We start from the raw sequence: 18206 nt of genomic DNA, 5'->3' as shown, positions 1-18206 counted from the left end.
AATATAATCCCACATATGAGATTCAATATCAGAGGGACGGTATTATCGAAAATCCGAATCCCATCCGCGTAGAACGTCTGCGGTGATTGCCGAAGAAGCTGTGATCCACTACCAAGGGAACATTCCCAAGGGTCAATGAATGATCTCGATGAAACTTAACGGGTGTGTAGAGGAGGCAAAATAATGCGATATGCAATGTTTCTGCTTGTGTTCAATTTCACTTTTAAGCGGTAAAACACACCTTGAAAGGTAATTTGGCATAATAGATTTAGAGAGAATAGCTTCGAAACCACGAAATATAAAAAGTGTGCCAGGAATGAGATTTTAACTCCGCAGAGGAGTGTGCGCTGATATGAAACTTCCTGGCAGATTAAAATTGTATGCCCGACCGAGACTCGAACTCGGGACCTTTGCCTTTCACGGGCAAGTGCTCTACCCACTTTTTTTTTTTTTTTTTTTTTTTTTTTTTTTTTTTTTTTTTTTTTTTTTTGTAATCTTTATTATGGAACAAACGGAGAGTACATATATATATACACAAAGCAAAAGTTCTTCAAGGTACCAGTTAAACATATACAAAGGAGTGTTAGGTAAACAAATTATTAGAATAACATGAAATACAACAAATTAGAACATATCCAGTTTTCCTTTTTTTTTTTTGTTTTTGTTTTTGTTTAAAAATTTGTATTGAACAAACTAAAGGTACATATATATTCACTATGCAAGAGTTCTTCAAGGTACCATTTAAAAATATACAAATGACTGTTAGTTAAACAAAAAAAATATTAAAAAAGAAAAACATTAAATACAACAAAATATAACATATTCTGTCTTCTTCCTTTTTGTAAAATAAATAAATAAATAAATAAATAAAATTGTGTTTGTTTTTGGTCGATGCATGAGAACGTGGATATGGGTGCTGCATCATGTGACAGGTAGGCATGGTACACCCCAACTTTGAGGGGGGTCAAGAAAGACGCTGCGGAGATAACCGGCAAAAGTTTGTCGGTAAGATGGTTTTCGGGTGAGGGTGCTATGCGCGGTCACAACTTTGTACCAGAAGTCAAGGACTGTATGCGGACCACTCCGAAAGAGATATTCTAAAGCCTGTCCTCGAAACCAGATTAGGGTATGGTGCTTAGCAAGAGGGTAGTGAAATGTCTGGGGCAACAACAGGAAATCCGGGGTTACCGTCGTTGGCGGGACACGGAGGTAAAAGCCCACGATTCGTTGGATGAGGAGCCATACGTTTTGTTTCAGGGGGCACGTAAGACGGTGCTCGTCGGTGTCTTCGAGCTGACAGTCAGGACAGAGTGGGGAGGTGGCCAGTCCTATGCGATAAAGTCGACTATTAGTCGGGAATTTTCCATAGACTAAAACATACCAGAGTGCAGACACAGACGACGGTAAAAAGGGTGCATGCACACACCCCCAAACCGTGCGCCAGTTAATGTCAGGATGCTGTAGCACCATGGGGTCGCAAGGGTTGGACAGCATAAACAAACGATAATAATCTTTTGTACGGGGAGGACGGGTGACTGGAAGATCGGCCCGAACGTAGCTGAGTTCTATGAAACAATTCGCGACGTAGTACAATAATGGAGAAATAGGTGCCACATTGATCGGTGGATCGAGAGAAGCTGGTCGGAGGGTATCTAAGAGACTGCGTGTTAAAGACGGGACCGGCCCCTGCCAGTGCCGCAACAGAGTGTGGACAAAGAGTGCAGAAGAGCGTGCCCGCACGTTGATGAGTCCGAGGCCACCTTTTGCAGGAGGCAGTGTTAGAGTGTTGTAGCGGACTTTGAAAAGTGCCCCTGCTGACACGAAATATCCAAAGGCTGATTGGATGCGGCGGCCAAGGAGTAACGGCAGTGGGAGGATCTGGGCGACGTGTACCAGTTTAGGGGCGACATAGATGTTTACATAGGACACACGTTGGAGTTGGTTTAAGTTACGGTGCACTTGACCGCGAACATGGTGCCGAATTGACTGCAAAAGCCGCCGGTAAGCCAGGGCCACTGTGCGGTGTGTGGAGCTCGTAAATTCGATACCCAAGTAACGAAGGGTGGCACTAACTGGGAGTGGGGTCGGCACCATAGCCGGGAGGCCGCGCCCAATGTGCATCATAGTCGATTTACGGACATTAAGAATGCTACCAGAAAGACGTCCATACTGCTGGATCCATTGGATGGCGTCATTGAGTTCCGTGGAGGAGCAGGTGAGAAAGAGGAGATCGTCCGCATAAGCCCTACAGTGAAAGGTGTGGTCACGCAAAGTGAGGCCCTGCAGTCTAGAGGTAAGTCCCGTGATGAGGGGCTCAAGTGCAATGGCATATAGTAAAGTAGACATAGGGCATCCTTGACGCACAGAGCGGCGTATAGGAATCGGTCCTACAAGCCTCCCATTGACTTGTACCATCGAGACCGCGGGAAGGAGCAACCGGCGAATGGCATCGACAAAAAGCAATGGGAACCCCATACGTGTCGCCACCATGAGGAGGAAAGGGTGTCGAACGCGATCAAAGGCACTCGTGAAATCGACGGATACCAGTGCTGCACGAAGGCGACAAACCGACGCCAGTGCAATGAGGTCACGGCATTCTCCCAGGGCTGTTTGTAAGGTGGCCCCACAACCACGTGCAGTCTGCGCAGGAGAAAGGACCGTAGGTAAGACGGTGCGTATGCGCGCTGCTAAGAGGCGTGCATAGATTTTATAGTCTGCATTCAGTAGTGTAAGGGGGCGATATGCAGAGACATGAGACCCTCCCTTCGGTTTAGGCACAGGTAGAAGAATGCCAGTGACGAATTCAGGTGGAATTGGGAAGGACGGAGTAAAGAGTTCCTGAATCATTTCCGTCCAGCGAGGAAGCATTAACGTGGTGAACGCCCGGTAAAACTCCACTGGGAGACCATCTGGTCCGGGTGATTTGTTCTTGGCCCCTTTGTTGATCGCATCTACCACCTCTTCTGCGGTGATTGCAGACATCATGGACGTTGACTCCGCTACGGTGAGGGTCCGTTCAGGGGAAGGACGGAGATCATCAGGAATGGGCGTCGCCATCGGTTCATCATCATAAAATTGGCGATAATGTTCAGCAAAGGCAGACACGACCGCCGCCTGTGTTGTGTGGTGAACACCATCGGAGGTCGTGATGTTGGGGACGAAAAGCCGACGTCGACGACTATGGTCGGATGCGGCATGGATTGTGGATGGGGTTTCGTCGTGGAGGAGGTCTTGTCGTCGGGAACGCACCACGACACCATGCAGTCGTGCACGTTGAAGAGAGAGGAGACGAGCTTTAGTACGTTGTCGTTCCCTGTGGGTGTCAGGTGATGGAGGGAGCGCATCGAGCTCACGGAGGACGGCGTAGTGAAAATTTGTGGTTTCTCGATGCCATGCTGCTGCTTCCTTGCCACATTGTATGAAGGCCTTTCTGATCGCAGGTTTGGCACATTTGAGCCACCAATGGAACGTGGATGTGTACTGCGGAAGGTGGCAATACATTGTCGGCAATGTGGATCATTAAGGAGGGAGGTATTAAGCTTCCAGTAACCTCTGCTGCGCCACACTGACTGAGGTGGCAGAGCCAGGGAGCAAATGACGGCGCAATGGTCCGAAAATGCAAGGGGCCATCGTTCAGCTTGGGCGACTTCATTGCCGAGGTGAGCAGAGACATAAAACCGGTCCAGTCTGCTCGCAGAATGTGCTGTATAATGGGTAAAACCGGGGGTATTGCCATGAATTTTCTCCCAAACATCCACTAGATGAAAATCTTCGATTAAGGTGAGCAGCGCCGGGCATGGCGAATAACCAGGTACTTGGTCTTGCGGATGGAGGACACAGTTGAAATCCCCTCCCATGATAAGGCGATCATAGCGTCCAGAAAACAGGGGCGCCACGTCATGTCCGAAGAAAGTGGACCGCTGCCGACGGTTCGTGGACCCAGACGGAGCGTAGATATTGATGACGCGCGTGTCGAAGATGGTAACAGCCATGCCTCTTCCACAGGGAAGGATTGTCGTGTCCGTGAGTGGGATTCCTTCGCGTATGTAGAAAGCCACTCCACGCCCTGATTGATCACATGTGGACGTGTATGAGTCGTAGCCGTAGACTGGTGGTAGTGTGGCAACGCGTACTTCCTGAAGAAGGGCGACGTCGACGTCAGAGGCCCGAAGCATGTCACATAGGAGTTGCAGCTTGGGTGCAGTGCCGATCAAGTTGATGTTCAGTGTGCCAAACCGGTATGTTTGTTTCAGTGGTGGTGGACGCGCATCTACCATCACCAAGGGAAGTAAGAGGAGGGCACCGACAGGAAGTCCCGTCCCATAAGCTGCAATGCCTCGCTTTTGATGTTAACAGGTAGCCTCGTCCGGCGGAGGTAACTCATCCGGAGGAGGGGGCGTACCTTCCTCAATGTCGTCGGCCCATGCTCCTGTGCCGTGGGTCTGTCCAATGTCCATGGGAATTGCGTCGTGGTGAGAGAGATCTGGAGGTGTCGGCGGGGAGACAGGCGTCTCAACCGGCGCACCGATCGTTACATAGTGCGTGGCGACCTCCATAGTGGTCCCGTCCTGCGAAACGTCTTGTTCATCGTGAAAGTTGTCCGCCGACCTCTGCGTGGAAATGTCGGCTGCTTGGGTGTCGTCTTCGTCGTCGCGGGTGGCAACGCTCTGAGAGCCCGTGGGTGAACGGCGACGGCGTTTGCGCCTACGTGGCGAGCGTTGTTTGCGCACGTGTTCCTCAGTGTCGGACGACGGCAAGGAGGAGCGTCGACCTGGTTCGAAGGCGTCGGTGGGTACAATGAGATTGTCAAACAGGTGTTGTGAAGATGTACTGGTCTCCTCAGCGTCCGGTGCGGGAGCCTGTTCGGCGGCAAGGTTGTCAGGTGGGACGTCTGTACCGTCCGTTGGTGACTGGGACGGTGGGACGTGCCGATCGGAAGGACCGGGCGACGGACTGGACGAAACTGTAGACGTGGCAAGAGCCGCTGCGTAAGTGACCGGTAGGGCGGTCATCGTGGGTGTGACGGACGCTTCCGACAACGGGAGCTGCGCGACCCGTCGTTGAATGCATTCAGACCGTAGGTGACCTTCTTTCCCGCAACCGGAACAGGTCCGAGGTTGGCCGTCGTACATTATAATGGCACGGCAGCCTCCGATACGTAGATAGGAAGGCACGTGTTTCTGCAACTCGATGCGGACCTGTCTAACACCGTTTAAAACTGGATAGGTCTGAAATTGGACCCATCGTTCGGCAACATGTTCCAGAACGTTGCCATAGGGACGGAGCGCCTCGATGACGACGTCTGCAGGTAGTTCGAACGGCAGTTCGAAGATCCTTATCGTCCGTGTGCCGAGACCTGCGTGATCGACGGTAACGGGTCCGACGTTGCCGTCGGAATGACAGAAGCGCAGTCCACGTTTTGCCTCTTGAAGCACCTTGTCGCACGCCGCATCGTTGATCATTTTGACGTAGACGGTACTGCTAACTATGGACAAGTGGATGCCAATTAGATCCGTTGGTGGTATTTTAACTTCATCGCGTATAAATCGTTCTACCTCCAGGGCCTTGGGTCGGGCGAAGTCGGAACAAAAGTTGAAACGTAATGTCTTCTTCCGATAGTTGTGCGCCATGGTGGTCTAGAAGGAAAACGGCACTTACAGCGGCCGAAGTAAACACAAACACACCGTGCGCGCCTCGCCCGCAGCGCTCTGGCGCGTGACCGCCTCGCAGCACTGCCGGCGGCAGACTGTCCCACTGAGCTACCGAAGCACGACTCACACCCGGTACTCACAGCTTTATTTCTGCCAGTACCTCGTCTCCTACCTTCCAAACTTTACAGAAGCTCTCCTGCGAACCTTGCAGAACTAGCACTCCTGAAAGAAAGGATATTGCGGAGACATGGCTTAGCCACAGCCTGGGGGATGTTTCCAGAATGAGATTTTCACTCTGCAGCGGAGTTTGCGCTGATATGAAACTTCCTGGCAGATTAAAACTGTGGGCCCGACCGAGACTCGAACTCGGGACCTTTGCCTTTCGCGGGCAAGTGCTCTACCAAGTTTTAATCTGCCAGGAAGTTTCATATCAGCGCACACTCCGCTGCAGAGTGAAAATCTCATTCTGGAAACATCCTCCAGGCTGTGGCTAAGCCATGTCTCCGCAATATCCTTTCTTTCAGGAGTGCTAGTTCTGCAAGGTTCGCAGGAGAGCTTCTGTAAAGTTTGGAAGGTAGGAGACGAGGTACTGGCAGAAATAAAGCTGTGAGTACCGGGCCTGAGTCGTGCTTCGGTAGCTCAGTTGGTAGAGCACTTGCCCGCGAAAGGCAAAGGTCCCGAGTTCGAGTCTCGGTCGGGTCCACAGTTTTAATCTGCCAGGAAGTTTCATAACAGCGCACACTCCGCTGCAGAGTGAAAATCTCATTCTGGAAACATCCCCCTGGCTGTGGCTAAGCCATGTCTCCGCTATATCCTTTCTTTCAGGAGTGCTAGTTCTGCAAGGTTCGCAGGAGAGCTTCTGTAAAGTTTGGAAGGTAGGAGACGAGGTACTGGCAGAAGTAAAGCTGTGAGTACCCGGCGTGAGTCGTGCTTCGGTAGCTCAGTTGGTAGAGCAATTGCCCGCGAAAGGCAAAGGTCCCGAGTTCGAGTCTCGGTCGGCCACACAGTTTTAATCTGCCAGGAAGTTTCATAAAAAGTGTGTTTTTTTGTAGAAGTTGAAATTTAAGTAACATTCTTGAAACTATATAATCAACTTTTCAAAAGAAAAAATTGAAAATTTGTAGATTACCCCACCACCATTAATGAACCAGAATAGACACTTTTGTTACAGCATAAATTAAAGAAGATTTCACGACACATATATCCACATGTAATAAGCTGGTTTCCGTAACAACTTTTTTTTTTGGAAAATATGTTGTAGAAAAAGTTCCGCCGGAGTATGTGCAACATACCTAATTAAAATACCTAAACGTTCATTATTATTGTAATTACTTGTTTCACATATTTTTGCTGTATTATGTAAAGTGTTATTTTATCATTTCAGTTCATGTTTTTTGTTTGTTTGCTTGTTTTTCACATATGTGTATTGTGTTAATTGAAAATAATAAGTAACTCATTATTATGGTACAATTTCGTTACAACAATTTATATAGTATCTAGCTATAAACATTGCTATTTTCCGAGACACCGTTCCGTGCGCCTTTTTAAAATTTAATAGCCATTTTGGCCTTTCCTTGAAATTATGTAACTTTACGTCCCTGCCCATCTCAAGGCACACTATTGAATGTCAATAGCATGAATAACCAGTCGATGATCCATATCCTCCAACAGTGTGTTACCTTCATCGTATCACGTTTTGAGCCATCATGGAGAACATACTTTTTTCAGCGTCAGAGCTGTTTCACTGCTGAAACTTTGCTTTATTTATGTAGGATGGATGAAAGCGATTTTTCCATTCTTTCCCTGTGATGAAGGCCTCCTCATGTGTTTCACAGTCAGATGTACAGTCGTCGTCCATCATTGCTACACTCCTGGAAATGGAAAAAAGAACACATTGACACCGGTGTGTCAGACCCACCATACTTGCTCCGGACACTGCGAGAGGGCTGTACAAGCAATGATCACACGCACGGCACAGCGGACACACCAGGAACCGCGGTGTTGGCCGTCGAATGGCGCTAGCTGCGCAGCATTTGTGCACCGCCGCCGTCAGTGTCAGCCAGTTTGCCGTGGCATACGGAGCTCCATCGCAGTCTTTAACACTGGTAGCATGCCGCGACAGCGTGGACTGAACCGTATGTGCAGTTGACGGGCTTTGAGCGAGGGCGTATAGTGAGCATGCGGGAGGCCGGGTGGACGTACCGCCGAATTGCTCAACACGTGGGGCGTGAGGTCTCCACAGTACATCGATGTTGTCGCCAGTGGTCGGCGGAAGGTGCACGTGCCCGTCGACCTGGGACCGGACCGCAGCGACGCACGGATGCACGCCAAGACCGTAGGATCCTACGCAGTGCCGTAGGGGACCGCACCGCCACTTCCCAGCAAATTAGGGACACTGTTGCTCCTGGGGTATCGGCGAGGACCATTCGCAACCGTCTCCATGAAGCTGGGCTACGGTCCCGCGCACCGTTAGGCCGTCTTCCGCTCACGCCCCAACATCGTGCAGCCCGCCTCCAGTGGTGTCGCGACAGGCGTGAATGGAGGGACGAATGGAGACGTGTCGTCTTCAGCGATGAGAGTCGCTTCTGCCTTGGTGCCAATGATGGTCGTATGCGTGTTTGGCGCCGTGCAGGTGAGCGCCACAATCAGGACTGCATACGACCGAGGCACACAGGGCCAACACCCGGCATCATGGTGTGGGGAGCGATCTCCTACACTGGCCGTACACCACTGGTGATCGTCGAGGGGACACTGAATAGTGCACGGTACATCCAAACCGTCATCGAACCCGTCGTTCTACCATTCCTAGACCGGCAAGGGAACTTGCTGTTCCAACAGGACAACGCACGTCCGCATGTATCCCGTGCCACCCAACGTGCTCTAGAAGGTGTAAGTCAACTACCCTGGCCAGCAAGATCTCCGGATCTGTCCCACATTGAGCATGTTTGGGACTGGATGAAGCGTCGTCTCACGCGGTCTGCACGTTCAGCACGAACGCTGGTCCAACTGAGGCGCTAGGTGGAAATGGCATGGCAAGCCGTTCCACAGGACTACATCCAGCATCTCTACGATCGTCTCCATGGGAGAATAGCAGCCTGCATTGCTGCGAAAGGTGGATATACACTGTACTAGTGCCGACATTGTGCATGTTCTGTTGCCTGTGTCTATGTGCCTGTGGTTCTGTCAGTGTGATCATGTGATGTATCTGACCCCAGGAATGTGTCAATAAAGTTTCCCCTTCCTGGGACAATGAATTCACGGTGTTCTTATTTCAATTTCCAGGAGTGTATATCACGGGGCTCCGATCCATCAAACCATACCCCAGTACCTTGTTTCGCATGTCCATCTATGCTGTCACCAATCATTGGCACAATGGTACCTTTCAGTTACGCTTCCTGCGAATTGATATAATTCTCTGGGAATTCCATAGTAGTAACCCAAAGAGCATTCCGTGGGAGAGAGGTTCTGAAGAGTGCAGCGAGATCCAGAAGTCGTGTTCAATGTACAGTTTCGTAGTAATAGCAAACGGCAGACGAGACTGCTGCCTTACATACAGTAACAGAAGGCACGACGTGGTCTATGGTGTCGCGAACTAGCGGTACAGCCTTGTACCCCGTGAGCTGCTAGTTGGCGAACCTCTTTAGACTGCAGGCCACAAACTGCAGCATCTCTGGGATGCGGGTAGCGGGACGTGCCGACCGCTGGAGATGGTAACAGGGCACTGCAATCCTTTTGTAATCTTCAAATAATATTCTTCAAAAGCAGCTAATAATGAACGATAGAAGTCTTGAAATCACAGTCGTCATGTCACGAAGAAGTCGCAGCGACTGTTTTGGCAGATAGCGCGCCGAGCAGTACGTACTCGAACGCACCGTGTCAACAGACTGCGTTTGTTGACGGTACGTAAGCTGTTTGACTGTGAGATCTCTTCAAGAGCCTACGGAGATGCACCACGAAGAGAACTTCACTTACACGATTCAGCCACCAGTCTCTGCAGCCGGCAAAGTGCTTACCCACCTACTGATAGTTTCAAAAGAATCTAATGGAGAGTCTGGACTGAGAATTCGAGAATCTCTTTATGGAGCCCCAAATGCTCTTGTGACGGCACTGAAATCTGGTAAGCAAACGAATGAATAAATCAAGCGATATTTGACAGACGTTTTCTTTCCGAGTGTGGGAGATAATTCGTTCGTTTGTGTGCATGTTCTAAGAAAAACGTTATGATGTAAGCATTTATTTACCGACTGTCATTATTTTAACGATTTTTTATCATAATAATGGGTTAATTATTATTTCCAGTTAATAAGTATGTGAAATGTAAACTAAAAAACGAAAAAATTAATTTTCAATGTTAATATAACAGTTTAAAACATAAACCAGAATACGTAAAACCAATCATTAGAATTATAATCAACTTTCAGATATTGTACGAGTAATTAGTTCCGTTGCACAAAATCCGACAGCACATTTTGTACAACTTACAGAAACCAGCTTTATACACGTGGATGTACATGGCGGGGAAGCTTCTTTAATTTACGTTGTAACAAAAGTTTTCATTTCTCAAAATTCATTAATGGTCGTGGGGTAATTTGTAAATTTTCAATTTTTTTCAAAATTTGATTAAAGTTTTCAAGAACGTCAGTTACATTTCAACTTTTATATGAAAATTGAAACTGAGCACAAACAAAAAAAAAATGCATTTGCATGATTTTGCCCCCTCTACATACCCGCCAAGTTTCATCAAGGTCATTCATTGACACTTGGGAATCCTCCTTTGTAAGACGAATCCATCTTACAACATGTTCAAAAGATAAATAATTAATAAAAAGTATTAATCAGGGAAATTATTTGGACTGGGCTCCCGGGGAACTGCAGAAGCTCATTAAAGTTCAAGTTGTAACTTTGAAGCTAAGTTTAGTTACAATCTCAAACTCTTCAGAGATGTGGCCACCTACATGGACGGCTTATCAGAAAAGCAAGTTGCACAAAGATGCAATCAGGCTTCGAAAAGATATCAACGTGATGCAAAGACAAGTGTTTTCCTGCGAGTTTAGAGTCATGTAAAGATGTGTTCTTCGTGAAAGGCCTTGACTATGAGCAAATTTAATTCGTAACATCTGAAGCCAACTAGTCACTCGACGCACCATTGGGTAGCATTGCTTGAGAATACAGAGTGGGATTCTCTTGCAGGTTCTGTCACGGGAAAGCGTTCCAGACTTCCATTTATTCTGCTATATACGTGTGGGCTATCAGTGCAGATGGACGATAAGATCCAAACCTCTTACGGGAATGCAGCTAACGCTGTGAGCAAGTGAGGTAAATGGACAGGGACGCTCCTTACTATTGTGCGATTGGTTGAGGATTTTTGTCGGACATAAAATGGTCACGGATAGCTAAAGTGGTTAAGACGACTGCTCGCCTAAAGCGGGAAATCCGGGTTCGAGCCCCGGTCCGGCACACATTTTCTACTTTGACCATTGAATTATTTCAGTGCCCAGTTGCACTGAAGTCAGTATCTCCCTCGAAACATTTCATTCATTGTTTAGATAATGGGAAACTGCAGTTTTCTAAAAACGAGATCAGAAATCAAATGGGTTGGACTCGCATCAGAATGGACGACGAGTGGTCACAGAGCGTATGCAATGCATACCTGGGTTAAGTATCACAAGATAATGTAAGAGCTACGGTAAACAGTATGAACTTCCAAAATTTGAAAAAAAAATCGCCTAAAAACTCCAGAAAAACAAATTTTGAAATATTCAAGAACCGAATTTTGGATGAAATCTGTGAATAAGCTGTATATACCCTTTCCAAGGCGACTGTAAAGTACAAATTCGACTATTAAAATTCTTGTGGGGGCATATGGAATATCTTGACAAAATAATTAACTGGGGTCAGATTGTCAGCTAGCTCTCAAAGTATAAAATTATAAAGTAATGCACCTTAAGAAATTAATATTTCCTTTGACTAAATGATTGATTCACATCTGGAATCAGTCATGTGAGTCAACAAAGAATAACGGTTATACATACTCAGTTGCTGTTTTAGTGAATTACAAATTTTTCTTCATTTGTAGGGTCCTTGGTAACTGCAGTTTTTCTACGAAAAACATTTCTTACAATACACTTGTATGGCCAGTATTATAATATTGCTCCAGAGTGTGGGATCCGTAACACATTGGACAAACCCTGTCATCTAGCGTACAGAAGGAGGGCAGCTGGAATGTTCGCAGGCTTATCCAACTCAAGGAAAAACATTACATGAATGTTTACAAGTTTGAAGTGACGTCTTGCGAAAACGTACTTAGACAGTTTAAGAAATTGGCGTTCACAGCTGAATCAACGAATATGTTTCAGCATGTCATTCCTGCAGTGACTGTGGAAATAGGCTCACACAAATGATCGCGAAAGCGGAGGCACCTAAAAAGCTATAATTTTTGCCGCGCTCGTTCCTTGAGAGACAGGGTAATAAACCATAGCGTTGGGTCTGTCAAGAAATTAAAAAGTGAGTACCACACTGCGGGGGAACGTATCGTCAGCATACTCTGAACTCTAATTTCGTTCGGCTTTTTGAAACTGTAAAGAAGGGGAATAGTGTAGGGGAGGGATAATTTACGAATTTAGGGGTAGTTCTCCTGCAAAACTTCCAGGATGGAAGAAAGGATACTGCGGACACATCGCTTAGCCACAGCTTGAGGATTTGTTGAGAGAACGAATTTTCACTCTGCAGCGGCTCATATGAAACTTCCTGGCAGTTTAAGACAGTGAGTTTAGAATGCAGGAGATGAGGTTCTGGCGGAAGATAAGCTGTGAAGAGTGATCGTTAGTGGCTCATTTGGTAGAGCGCTTGCCTGCAAACGCCAAAAATCTGAGGTTCGCCTCCCGACATGGCACACAGTTTTAGTCTGCTAGGTAGTTTCATACCAAAGGACATTCTGCCACAGAGTGAAAATTCAGTCTAGAAATTCAAAATTGTGATTTCTCGGGGTTTCCTGGCTTTCGGGTGTTTAGCCAAGTTGTGATTCTATTTTTCTGCACTATATTTCGACGGCCGACTCAGTCGTCTTCTTCATTTGTTACCAATGGTGTCGTTAAGCTTACTCGCTGTCTGGATTTAACTAAATTAGTTGGTATGGTGACGCCATTTATAGCCGAGTTCGACTCCCGGCGTCAGGCTAGGCCTTTTTACGCTGATTGTCGGCCGGAGTGGCCGTGCGGTTCTAGGCGCTACAGTCTGGAACCGCGTGACCGCTACGGTCGCAGGTTCGAATCCTGCCTCGGGCATGGATGTATGTGATGTCCTTAGGTTAGTTAGGTTTAAGTAGTTCTAAGTTCTAGGGGACTGATTACCTCAGAAGTTAAGTCGCATAGTGCTCAGAGCCATTTGAACCATTTTTACGCTGATTTATTTTTCGGGGTGCTCGCTATTATCGCGTAAGATGCACATTGCGTTGAAAGAATGACATAGGAAAAGCGGGTCCGAGGCTTCAATTTAAGCAAGGCTTGGACTAGAGAACTCAGTCTATTAAGGTCCCGCTGGCCAATTCATCCATCAGACAACGGTGATAGAACATGTGTTACACGGAATAACATTGGGAGCTCTGAAAACTAATGAGCATCAAAGAGAGTCAACTCTGCTTTAAATAGCGGTGCTTCACCAACAATACAGCCTGGTTCGAGTCCAGGCAGCGAGTACGCTCAGTTCGCACAGTCCACAGCGCTCGAAGGAGATCACGTGGTTGGCCACCGAAATATCGCGCAGGAAAATGGAATCAGTAACTCGGCGGAAAACCCAAAAGTGTAGAATTATAATTTGCAGATTGTGACCAAAAATGCGATCATCAGCTGCATTGCATTTTGCGGCTCGAGATCTCAAGGCGTCTTCAGTCGTCTTAAGGATGTGCGTAAGCGTATAAGACTCCAGCAAGTAATTTTTGTCTGTAGTTTTCAATAAACAGAGAACCATATTAATAAAATGTGTGCCAGCAAATAGTCAACAAGTAAAAGGCCGCGCGTTGTGAACGTATGTATCGCGTCAGTCATTCTACATCTGCAGGGAGTGGACAAAAATAAGAAAACATCCAAAATTCAACACATAATAAAGCAGAATACGGTGTAGGAAAAATGTAGACATGGACTCTTATACCGATCTTCGTACAAAATAATGGCAAGTTTAGGTAAAGATGACGTAGATGGATAGCGATCACATAACCTTCTCTCCAAAGCAGATCCGATTATACTGAGAGCTGATGACTATGGTGCCCAGGCGAGATGCGACAATTCATCCTCGTTCTCCCAAAAACGGTCCTGGACGATGTGAGCTTCGTAAATAGGGGCCTCGTCATTTTGGAACACACCATCATCATTGGGTAACAAACATGGTATCAGTTGCTGGACGTGATCAGCGAAAACGGTCGCAAAATCCTTGCCAGTAATGTGACCTTGCGAATAAACCATAGGGCTCGTGAAATGGCTGCCCAAATCCCTGCTGTGTCTCATTGGACGTAAACTCGGCCAGAAGCTGGAAACAGTGTGAAGCAAGACTCATCCTACAAAATGACTTTCTTCCATTGCTCCACTGCCAATTTTTATGGCTTCGGAAGCACGATTTGCTGTTACAGGCATTTGCACCGCTGATGTATGTTTTTGAAATTCCCGCTTGCCTGCTATTCCCTGCGTGTGGAGCTGCCTTCGCGTTGATTTAGTGCTGACAAGGTTTCCCAATGCGGTATAAATCTTGGATGCGGTGCCTCTTGAAGCGCCGAACATTGCGGTTACCTTGGTTACGGAAGCACTCACCATATGAGCACCAACAATTTGCCTACGTTCGACTTCACATAGCCCCAAGATGCTCTCACAACTACACAGAATACTGTACAGTAAACGACTGATATTTGCAACGTTCTGAAGACGTTGCACAAATGCCGTTCCTGGTCAAATACAACAGCACAACCTGCAGCCTTGGGTAGGATCTGCATTTATTTTCAAGCATATATTTTTCGCGATGTTTAAATATTTTTGTCCAACGTCAGTATACAGGGTATTCCACGAAGATATGCAAATATTTTAAAATGTTATTCTACAATTAAAACTATCTGGTGGCCGGTTGTGAACCGCTAGAATCACAGCAGGTAAGTCTGCTCGGAATAGGGTTTTATCTGGTGACTTCAGTTTTATATTTTATGGAAAGAACGACCATGAGAGTAGTTTTCTATTATTTTTGTTGGTTGTGACAATGATTTTATCAGATGGTCTGCCTCATATGCCATGATGTCCGTATGATTTTATAAATGTTAATCCACGTTTCAGGTATGTGGTTCTGTAATAATTGTAATGTATCCAGGGTGTTACAAAAAGGTACGGCCAAACTTTCAGGAAACATTCCTCACACACAAAGAAAGAAAATATGTTATGTGAACATGTGTCCGGAAACGCTTACTTTCCATGTTAGATCTCATTTTATTACTTCTCTTCAAATCACATTAATCATGGAATGGAAACACACAGCAACAGAACGTACCAGCGTGACTTCAAACACTTTGTTACAGGAAATGTTCAAAATGTCCTCCGCTAGCGAGGATACATGCATCCACCCTCCGTCGCATGGAATCCCTGATGCGCTGATGCAGCACTGGAGAATGGCGTCTTGTATCACAGGCGTCCACAATACGAGCACGAAGAGTCTCTACATTTGGTACCGGGGTTGCGTAGACAAGAGCTTTCAAATGCCCCCATAAATGAAAATCAAGAGGGTTGAGGTCAGGAGAGCGTGGAGGCCATGGAATTGGTCCGCCTCTACCAATCCATCGGTCACCGAATCTGTTGTTGAGAAGCGTACGAACACTTCGACTGAAATGTGCAGGAGCTCCATCGTGCATGAACCACATGTTGTGTCGTACTTGTAAAGGCACATGTTCTAGCAGCACAGGTAGAGTATCCCGTATGAAATCATGATAACGTGCTCCATTGAGCGTAGGTGGGAGAACAAACTAAAATCAGCTCTAACATGGAAATTAAGCGTTTCCGGACACATGTCCAAATAGCATCTTTTCTTTATTTGTGTGTGAGGAATGTTTCCTGAAAGTTTGGCCGTACCTCTTTGTAACACCCTGTATACATTACAATTATTACAGAACCACATACCTGAAACGTGGATTAACATTTATAAAACCATACGGACATCATGGCATATGAGGCAGACCATCTGATAAAATCATTGTCACAACCAACAAAAATAATAGAAAACTACTCTCATGGTCGTTCTTTCCATAAAATATAAAACTGAAGTCACCAGATAAAACCCTATTTCGAGCAGACTTACCTAAGGTATCTACTTCTAAGAAACTCATGCCAGCAGCTGTTCGTGTTTCAAATTCTGGAATATTCCATTCGTCTTCCCTGGTGAAGGATTTTCGGAAAACTGCGTTCAATAACTCCGCTTTGGCGGCACAGTCGTCGGTAACAGTACCATCGGCACTGCGCAGCGAAGGTATTGACTGCGTCTTGCCGCTTGTGTACTTTACATACGACCAGAATTTCTTCGGATTTTCTACCAAATTTCGAGACAATGTTTCGTTGTGGAACCTATTAAAGGCATCTCGCATTGAAGTCCGTGCCATATTTCGCGCGTCTGTAAATTTTAGCCAATCTTCTGGATTTCGCGTTCTTCTGAACTTCGCATGCTTTTTCCGTTGCCTCTGCAACAGCGTTCGGACCTGTTTTGTGTACCACGGGGGATCAGTTCCATCTCTTACCAATTTATGAGGTATGAATCCCTCAACTGCTGTTGCTACTATATCTTTGAATTTGAGCCACATCTCGTCTACATTTGCATAGTCAGTTCGGAAGGAATGGAGATTGTCTCTTAGGAAGTCTTCTGGTGACACTTTATCCGCTTTTTTAAATAAAATTATTTTGCGTTTGTTTCTGGTGGATTTGGAAGAAACGGTATTGAGCCTAGCTACAACGACCTTGTGATCACTAATCCCTGTATCAGTCATGATGCTCTCTATTAGCTCAGGATTGTTTGTGGCTAAGAGGTCAAGTGTGTTTTCGCAACCATTTACAATTCGCGTGTGTTCATGGACTAACTACTCGAAATAATTTTCGGAGAAAGCATTTAGGATGTTTTCTGCCTAGCACCGGTTTTGAACAAGTATTTTTGCCAACATATCGAAGGAAGGTTGAAGTCCCCACCAACTATAATAGTATGAGTGGGGTATTTATTTATTACGAGACTCAAATTTTCTCTGAACTGTTCAGCAACTATATCATCGGAGTCTGGGGGTCGGTAGAAGGAGCCAATTATTAACTTAGATCGACTGTTAAGTATAACCTCCACCCATACCAATTCGCACTGAGTATCTACTTCGACTTCACTACAAGATAAACCACTACTGACAGACACAAACACTCCACCACCAATTCTGCCTAATCTATCTTTTCTGAACACCGTCTGAGACTTCGTAAAAATTTCTGCTGAACTTATTTCAGGCTTTAGCCAGCTTCCTGTACCACCAACTATAATAGTATCAGTGGGGTATGCTTTCTATTAGCGCTTGAAGCTCAGGGACTTTCCCAGCACAACTACAACAATTTACAACTACAATTCCGACTGTTCCTTGATCCAAGCACGTCCTGTATTTGCCATGCACCCTTTGAGATTGCAGCCCACCCCGTACTTTCCCGAGGCCTTCTAACCTAAAAAACCGCCCAGTCCACGCCTTACAGCCGCCGCTACCCGTGTAGCCGCCAGCTGAGTGTAGCTGAGTAGATAAATAAGAGATTGGAATAACAGAGAATTGTGAAGGTGGTTCGATGAACCCTCTTCCAGGCACTTAAATGTGATTTGCAGAGTATCCATGTAAATGTAGATGCCACGAATAGCTCACGGGTACATTTAGCGTGCAGTTTCTGCGAGAACGCGGGAGAAAGCGGTTGGCGGCCGGCTGACAGCAGCGGTACTCACGGAGTAGGGGGAGACGGCCAGGGGCAGCAGCGCCAGCGGCCACACGAGCACGATGATGGAGCGCCAGCGCGCCGACAGCCAACCCAGCAGCGGTCTCATTGCGGCAGCGGCGGCGCAGGCGGAGGACTGACTGATCAGACGCCTGTCCGCGGAGGAACTACCGCTACGGCAGCTCCAGCCCCCACCACAGCCCCCCTCCCCCCACCCCAACAACCGCGGGCACCAGTACCGCCTGGCGGCAACAGGCCAGTAGCCGCTGCCCACATACCACACCGGCGAATCACATTGTTGCACCAGAGGGCTGACATCCAGGGTGACAGCTGTCAGCGGGCTGGGCGAGCTACGTGCGTCTCGCAGATTAAAACTGTGTGCCGGACCGAGACTCGAACTCGGGACCTTTACCTTTCTCGGGCCCCGTCCTCATAGCAAAGCTCCCGAGTTAGAGTCTCGGTCTGGCACACACTTTTAATCTGCCAGGAAGTTTCATATCAGCGCACACTCCGCTACAGAGTGAAAATCTCATTCTGGAAACATTCCCCAGGCTGTGGCAATATCCTTTCTTTCAGGAGTGTTAGTTCTGCATGGTTT

General features: G+C 46.9%; 1 protein-coding gene across 2 annotated transcripts in view; it reads right to left on the bottom strand.

Moving 5' to 3' along the window:
• The window catches only part of LOC124711743 (protein I'm not dead yet-like), a 269714-nt gene extending 251982 nt beyond the window's left edge, over window positions 1–17732 (bottom strand). For both annotated transcript variants that reach the window (XM_047241953.1, XM_047241954.1), the window contains exon 1: window positions 17619–17732. In XM_047241953.1, coding sequence (XP_047097909.1) covers window positions 17619–17717 — 99 coding nt within the window. In that variant the 5' untranslated portion in view covers window positions 17718–17732. The remainder of the gene's footprint in view (window positions 1–17618) is intronic.
• Between the last annotated feature and the right edge of the window lie 474 nt (window positions 17733–18206).

The sequence above is a fragment of the Schistocerca piceifrons genome, chromosome 8 (genome assembly GCF_021461385.2).
Source record: "Schistocerca piceifrons isolate TAMUIC-IGC-003096 chromosome 8, iqSchPice1.1, whole genome shotgun sequence".
In the NCBI taxonomy this organism is placed as follows: domain Eukaryota; kingdom Metazoa; phylum Arthropoda; class Insecta; order Orthoptera; family Acrididae; genus Schistocerca; species Schistocerca piceifrons.
The sequence above is the reverse complement of the archived record's forward strand: the minus strand, read 5'-3'. Positions and strand labels throughout refer to the sequence as shown.